This window comes from Corvus brachyrhynchos, unplaced genomic scaffold (genome assembly GCF_000691975.1).
Source record: "Corvus brachyrhynchos isolate BGI_N302 unplaced genomic scaffold, ASM69197v1 scaffold101, whole genome shotgun sequence".
NCBI lineage: Eukaryota > Metazoa > Chordata > Aves > Passeriformes > Corvidae > Corvus > Corvus brachyrhynchos.
The window spans coordinates 21,374,388-21,382,694 of NW_008237239.1; the positions used below are offsets into that span (position 1 = coordinate 21,374,388).

At 42.4% G+C, this 8,307-nt stretch overlaps 1 protein-coding gene across 2 annotated transcripts in view; it reads right to left on the bottom strand.

Annotated features, from left to right (window-relative positions):
- The window catches only part of ALK (anaplastic lymphoma receptor tyrosine kinase), a 225,730-nt gene extending 219,715 nt beyond the window's left edge, over window positions 1-6,015 (bottom strand). For both annotated transcript variants that reach the window (XM_017730126.1, XM_017730125.1), the window contains exon 1: window positions 5,900-6,015. In XM_017730126.1, the coding sequence (XP_017585615.1) occupies window positions 5,900-5,942 (43 nt within the window). In that variant the 5' untranslated portion in view covers window positions 5,943-6,015. The remainder of the gene's footprint in view (window positions 1-5,899) is intronic.
- Window positions 6,016-8,307: the final 2,292 nt, after the last annotated feature.

The window sequence follows — 8,307 nt, forward strand, 5'->3', positions numbered from 1 at the left end:
TGAGCAAGCAAGTCTAAAGGGACACTTTCACCTGTTTCCTTCCATTGCCCAGCTCTGAGAAAGGGCAAACTGCACATTTTAAGGGATGCTTATGTCCCATGTATCCCTGCCAGGCACCCTGGGTCTTACTACCATTAGCAAATGCCTGTGCCAATAATCACCACCTGCTCCTTGGGCTGCTGCTCCAGGAGTTGACAAATGTGAGAGCAGCAGTGTGGCCTGACAGGGGATGTGGGGAACTGGGGAGGCACTGGCAGAGCCCCCCAGCATCGCTCCGTTCAGCACAGCTTTGGGGTCCATCCCATCTGAGGCACCTCAGTCACCTGCGGGGTCAGCAGTGAGGAGAACAGCTGGGCACCACGCTAGCTCCTCTCCCTGCCCTGAGATGCAGCCTGTTCTCACCAGGGACCTGCTTTTAATTTCAAGCTACTTAGCACAAGTTAGCTTATCGCTCTCCGTGTCCTTCCTCCGCACCAGCAGGTCTCTGAGCACGGTGCCCTGACCTTGAAATTACTGACAGCTGCTGCTGTACCCTCACAGGGCTTCAAGGGCTCCTCAGAGCTTGCTGCCAGCAAGGAAGAGTTCAGTGGGGCCAGTTTCTCCCCAGCACCCAGGGGTGGTGCCTGCTGGACAGGGTCAGGGCTGGTAGCACAGCGCTGCTCATCCCTTCGATGCCCACCTTGAAGGAGAACAACTCAGGTTTCCTTTGGAAGGGGCTTTAAGGTTAGATTGCATTCTGAAGAAAAGGTTTTAGAGGAGCTAAATATTTCCCCAGGGAACATCCCAGCAACACCCTGGGAAGGGTGCTTGGGCCTTGATGCATCCAGCACAGAGCGAGCTGCCTGCCTCCCTGTGGAGCCCGGAGCTCTCCTCATGCCAGATGCATTTAAATGAATCCTCTGGGGAGTGAGCCACAGCTGATGGGCCACTGCTTAGAGAAAACAGCAATAACGCAGCTATTCATTTATTTGTTAAGAGAATTGTAAAAATGACAGCATCTACTTTATATCCACCCAGCTCCTCAGCGTGCACCAGGGGCTGAATCACCAAAATCTCTGACAGCTGCTTTGTTCAGTGGAAATCAAACTACAAAGAAGGGGCCAGGACTCCTTCATCAATCAATTATAAGCACAGTCTTTCAAGACAGCTACAGAGAGAGGTGTGAGGAAGGGGTGTTGGGAGAACAACTAGCAATAGCTCTCGTTTTCTTTCCTCCTGCTCCAAGAAGTGTCAGAGCTCATTATCCACACAAGAAATATTTGTCCACCAAGTCTCCCATGCATGCAGCAAAAACAATACATGAAAGTGCATTTCTAATGCCAGTTCTAGCCAAAAAAAAAGAAGTACTGACTAACAGCAGTTGTTAGAAAACATGCTCCAGTTGGCACAAAACAGTAGTTGGATGAACTGTCATATTTTGACAATTCATACAAGGAACCTCTTGCATGAATTTCAAAAGATCTCTAGAGAAAATGAATACTTGAGAGATGGGAAGAAAAGACATTTGTTGTCTTACTGTGTGTTATTTTATTATTGAAAAATGTTGAGCTGTCATAGACATATTATCTGCAGATGAAAGACAATATAAGGAAAAGAAAGTTAAAATTTCTCCCTAATATTCCTTCTTGCTTAACACAGCCTTCAGTTTAGCTAGGCAGACGCTGCTTTTCCTGACTTTCCTCCCTTTGGATTTCACCACCACTGCACATGGCCAAAATACCAGCTAATTGTTAAACAAGAATTCCTGCAAACGTGTACAGGGTCACAGCATCTGCTATTTTATATGGAGAAATTCTATTAATGTGGTGTGAGTAACTGCTGTTAATTGAAGTCTTGCCCTGTTCCATTCATAACGCTATTTCCAAACTACGTTAGATCTTCTAAGATTGCAAAAAGGATGTGTTTGAATTAAGATGATACATCACTTTCCCAATATCTTTACTAAGAAATCATTGACTCAGTTTTCCTCTGGGATGAAGTAGCATTCTCCTTGTTCCTCTCCTGACTCTATCTCACCTCCAAACTGGATCTTTCTGTAACAATCAGTTTGTATCCATACATCTCATTTATGCCATGCTGAGCCAAGAATCACAACACCTTTATCTTTCTGAAGATGTCAGTAGTAGTCTGATTTGCTATAGAATTATCAAACAAGTAGTCATAGGAAGCTAACTGTAACATGAATTCATCTGGCTGGTGCTCTCTTTCTCTCCATCTTCCCTTTCATTTGATGTTCAGACTCACTGAGTTTTGTGGCAGCAGTGTATATATGGTACCTAACTGATATGAATGAAATAGTGGATATGACCTACCAGAGAAAAAAATTTAATCATCTGACACCTTGGTGAGCAACTTTCGTGCCACTGAGCATCAAATACGCAGCAAGAATGACCCCAAATTATCCCATAGAAAAATTAGTCCAATGCATTTTTATTTTTTAGTCAGTAAATCCAATTCAGTAAATTTGGAACTCATCACAAACAACATTCCATTAGAAAGCGCAAAAAAACCCCCAACAACCCTGTCAAATTAGTTTTCTGAAGACATAGAGCAGAGTGAAATTATTAATGAGTTGTTAATAGAGGCCATCCTGTGGATTAGGCTTTTAGTACCTCTTAAATCAAAGCTGTGAATAATTATGCATTCTTGTAGGTGTGTGTTCCTCCTCTGCTGAACTCACCTTTTCTAGATGCTTTTAAGCACAATAGTGACTAGGTAGCCAAATTTGCTCTCATCCTGAGTTTTAGTCCCAGTTGACTTTGCCATCCAAAACACCACTACTTCCTAAACTTTACGGGGGCAAAAAAAAAAAAAAATCTGTAAACCATATTACCTGGGAGAGGTACTTCAGTACTTTGCCCAGTGCTGCTTCAGAGCAGCCAAGGAGTTCATCTGCTACTGGATAATGTGACAAAGAGACACAAAGCCAGCACAGTAATATACGAAGAGCTAAAAAGAAAAAGGCATCTCCTGTTTCCTAAATGAGCCAACATAGCAACCCTTAGCCCTGTTATTCTCATGAAATGTGTTCTTCTTTCAGTGCAGAGTTTAGGTGGGTTGAATTGCATTTGATTTTTGCTCCAATCAGTAGCACTTTCCACAGCTGCCACACCCTGCCAGGATCAAGCTCCAGATGCAGAGTTGTTGCCTGGCCCAGGGAGATGGAGAGGATGAGGCATAGAGGGGTGTGTTAACTGCATGAAGGTCCGGAGGGGCAGCTGTCATCTGGAACTCCTGTTACACAAGCTCATAAGATTTTATGCAGTGGACAATTGATTTCTTATGGAATACCTGTACAGAAGAGAAAAATTAACATTCAACCAGCCAGGACAAGAAATGAAATATGTGGCTGGGTGCAGTTACTCATGTATGCCTCAGGACAGAGATCCATCAGATCTGCAAATGGGAGATTAATATGCTACCATAAGTCCACATATGCAGAATGCATTAGAAGCTTGTTCTAGCCACAGGAAACAGTCTGAGTGTACCTCAAGAGAACAAAAGGATATAAAAAATTTGGAGATTTAAAGTCTCTTCCTGCCTCACAGGTTGAATTCCCAGATAATTTTGACTTCACATGTGATTTTTACTCTCTTTCCTGAAAGGCAGGTGGATTTTGCATCTCTGAGATGACTGATGATTAGTCAGTGCTAGGATTGAGACAAATATAAAAAATCTCTAGACAAAATAGAAAAGAAGTCTTGTGAATGCACGACTCAAGTATCTTGTGGTGCCAGTGATTATCTTTTGGGATTGCTGCATTTGGTTTCAAAGATATCATCAGGCGCTGTTCCTACCAGAACTACCAGAGAGAGTCAGTCAGAATTTTTAATTCTGAGCAAAAGAGAAGAGAACTTAGTTTGGCAGAGGAAGGACACCACGTACCAATTTACTCACTCTTTCAGAGATTTCTCCAGTAGCAGAACACAGAGAAAGTGTAATTAAGACAACTAATATTGCCCCACTCCAGCAATGTCAGCCAGTTAATTAGATGGGTCCCATCAGATGATTAGGCAAACAAAATTCTGATAGAAGTTTTACTGAGCACTCTGTAATCAGTCACACTGGGGGCAGTAAGGAAAGCTGACAGAAGAAGAAAACACTCTAGCAGTAAAAGGCTGCTGGGTTTTATTTCTGCTTATGATTTATTGTGTGATTTTGGATTAACCACTAATCAGAAGACTGGGTCCTGGGACAAGAGTACTCGCCTAGAGCTTGGATGGTCTAACCTTGTCTTCTTCCTCACTCTGCTGAGTCCCTGCATGACCACCTTCACAGAGCCATGTAGATCCAGGGCCAGTAAGCAGCCACTGAAAGGAACTGTCCACCCTGTCATGCACAGAGCAGCTCTGAACAGAATTCCAGCTCCCTGGGAAGTTTACTAATAAACATTGCAGTGGCTATAAGCTGAAGGTATGCAGAAGAGTAAAAGTTGTAGGTAAGAAGTGTCCTCTTAGTCTTGGGCTACGCCTACAGGTTCTGCTGCACATACACACATCAGTCCCCTGTGTACTGCAAATCTCAAGTGGCAGGAAGTGTCTGCACAGTGATGCTATGGGGTGTTCCAGACTGAGATGTGTGGCTTCCAGGGCTACTGCTACCCTTTATTTAAATTTTTGTAAATGTTAAATTGCAAAGCTAGAGAAAACAAATTACCCCTGCCCCTCCTCAAGATTCTCCAGAAATTTCAAGGTGCATATACTGAATTACACCTGCTGAAGAAGAAAACAATTTAGACTTGTCCTGAGTGAAGATTGTATTTTGTGTAACACCTCATCAAACTCCTGCCTTTCCTTGCAAAACAGATGGTTGGAATGTGGTAGAATTTGGTCTTGTGCAATCAGCTAAAATCATCATAAATCATTTCTGCTGAGATGCAGTACATTTATCTCCATGTGATGCTGTCACATGGAATCAGTGCTCTTAGGTTTTAAGAACAAAGCCTTCCCTTAGAATAGTATTACTGAGAAACTGAAAGAGTTTAGGAAGAGGTAATAAAGGATAAATTAAAAATCATTCTTGCAACTTCTGAGAAAACCAAGTAAGGGAAAAAAGATTGTACTACTGTTGCTTCCAAAATGAAATTGGTGTGTCCTCATCACTCAAGCAGATACAACAGCTAGGAGCAGATATTGTATGCCAGTGGAAAGAATATATATTGCACACATAAAAGGCTGCAACATAAATTTGAAGAAATATGGGGCTCCTTCATATAGGTAGGTCAAACTTTTCCCTCAAGCAGATAATTACAGGCTTGGGGTGAGTAAATCTTATTAGCCTCTCAGCACCTTATCTCCCCACATAGCGACTGGTAGTAGATATATAGTAGATATATTCTGCTGCAGTCACTTTCTGGATTGCACGTTAGATATTGCCTTGTGCAGTCCGGCCCGAACTACGGCCATCGTACTTCACAGTGGAATGGCTGTGGATAGCCAATAAACAGGTCATACCAGAGAACAGATGAAAACACATTCCCAGATTTTGGAAGGGGTGGGTGTTAGAAAAGGAGATGGAAAGCAAAAAGCTCAGTACACAGCTCATCTCTTTATAATATTGGTGAATTTCAACACACCACTCAAATATTACAGTCTGGGACCTTGTTTTTGAGGGAGCAGGGCAGGCTGGGGTAGTCAAGGTCACCAGGCACCTCCATAGAGATGGCAATGACCTCAGGCTGGGCTGGGCTGAAATGGGACTCCTGGGCCCTTGGGCATGGTGGGGGAACACCCAGGGGCAGCTGGGAAGGGACACCAAGGCTTACTAGCCCCCTCAGATGCTGCCAGTATGGATATTTTACCACAAAACATTTGAGTTGTGTTGCTTTACTCCAGTATTACACCAAAACCTTAGGCAGGTAGTTGCAGCCTCTTGAGGATAACATATTCATGCTACTCACTGTGTCGTCCTCTGTGGGAGAAGAAAGGGGATGTGTCTCTCATGACCCAGGTCAAGTTCCAAGCAGAGTAACCAGGAGGAAGAGAAGGGCTCCTTGCTGGGTGATCCGAAGGGCTCAGACCTTTCATTAAAAAAAAAGAAAGCCAAGAAAGAAAAGCCCATTAAGTATGATGTAGCTGTTTGCATGTTACACATCAAATGCAAAGAACTTAAGCAGCTTTATTGACCATATGCAATAAGCACCAATTTTCAACTACTTCTTGGTTGGTTCTTCCTTCCTGATACGTGCATGCACAGGGACACAGGAGAGTCATTGCTTTACAGTGCGAAATTATCATCACCTAGAAAAATTGTCAAGTTTCATCTCACATTGATTCTAAGTTCTCTTTGACCTTTCTGTCCCCCAATTTGGATTTTTTTTAAGTTCTGCTAGCATAAGGAGATCTCGTACATGAACAGGCAAACATGTACCCAACCTGTGTTCAACAACCCAATGCATCTCAAAGATGCTTTCGGTGATTTACATTACTACAGTGACCCGGAACAGGTGAGTTCTGTACACATCTGCACTAACTCTGCAAGACCACAATGACATTAGAGGTGTAAAGAGAAGCAGTGTCTGAAATAACACAAGCTCAATGAGCAAAGTGGAATACTGCAAGCTTTGAAAGTACAAATTTTCCCTGTGAATGTTTAAGTTGGGTTTTCTGAAGATATCAGGATCTTGGTCTCATTTTTTGAGATCCTCAGAGGAAAGGTAGGATTAACTGTGTAGGAATACAGGCAGGAAAAACTTGTGGTTGGGAAATTTGATTGATAAAAAAAAAAAACCAAACCTCTGGATTTCTGATTCCTCTACAGAAGCCATAAAAAACCCCAAATTTAAGGGAATAATAATAAACAAGGTAAACAGATGAAATCTTGGGGAAAACACGGCTTTGATTTTGTAAAAGCGCTGCTTAGCCCTACTTCCCACTTCCACCAAAAAAAAAGGGGAAGATTTCAGAGGAACTTGTTGGAAGCTTAAACACAGGGTGTTAGTTGTGCCCTATCTCGTTCTCAGTGCAATCTCATTTTTAGCCCACTCTTGTAAGTGAGTAACTACAGCACAACCGAGAGAAAAATAACCACTCTCATGTAAGAGCTGTAACTCTTAGTCCTCGCTTAGAGCAATAATCTTCAAGATAAAAATGGACTTCCCACTGTATTGTAAGACATTCTTGAGTGGCAAAAAATGCATATCCCTAATGGCTCAATTAAACCTGGTCTCTATGCTCAGCATAATAACTAAATATCCCCATTGTTGTTTAAAATGTGGCAACACAGAAGATCAGGCCAGTGATTTGTGAGGGAAAGTAGCAAACCTGGTGTCCTGCCTGCAGCTGTCATTGATGAAGTGATAGGTAACCATGGCTTTTCCTCCCTAACATCAAGACACGTCTTTCAGTAGTCCCTGATAAAGCTGCTTGTGGAAAATAATGTCAGGTTTCATTACAACAGTTACAATAAGATGCTACTATAAAATAATAAATAAAAGGATATTAATAAAATATCAGCCCCTGAAATAAGCTGGTTTTCAAAGCCATGTGTGTTTTGCCTGATGTGAGATGTCGGACCAGTGTCAATATCCCTGTTTTATAACATCTGTACGCAGTGACTCTCCAAAAGAGGGAATGATTTAATATCCTGATCACAGATCATGAATCTCCCCCAGACAAGAACTCCGGGGCTCCTTTACCCCAAACAGACACAAATGCATGCAGATGTCTCTCATTTGGTATTACCAGAGAGCCAAGACCTTGTGTTGAAATCCTGTGAAAACTTCACAAAAACCTTAAAAACTGACCTGCTTCCCATTTCTGTTCCCATGGCAAAATAATCTGATAGAGAGTCACTGAGGTGCATTTCTCTCCCTAATGCTTCAGTCACAGAACTTAAAATTAAATCTCTTCAGCTACCCTGACCAGCCTTACCTGGGAATCACTGCCCCGGGAATCAGCACTGCAGCAGTCAGCTGCAGTACTCCAGATTCCCTGGCACTTCTCACATTCCAAAAAATGCCTCTCCATATTGCATTCTTCAGAAATCCTGCCTACCTTCAGCCTCAGCTAAGTGGAAATGTTCCCTCTGGCACCAATATATGCAGTAAATTGAGATAAAAAATAAGGTTGAACATCTGAGCAGAGAAGACAAGGCAGTCCAGGCACCTGGACCTCCCCTCAGCAGCAAGAGGTCAATAAGAGATAACCTCAAAAATTGGAAATTTTTAGTCTATTTTTAAAGAATGAAATGGATTCAATTCGATTCATTTTAACCTTAGAACTATTTTTTCCCTTATTCTATAAGGTTAATTTTGGAACTTCATCGCAAATGATTTGCTTGGGCTATTGGTCTGAACTTGAAGACAAG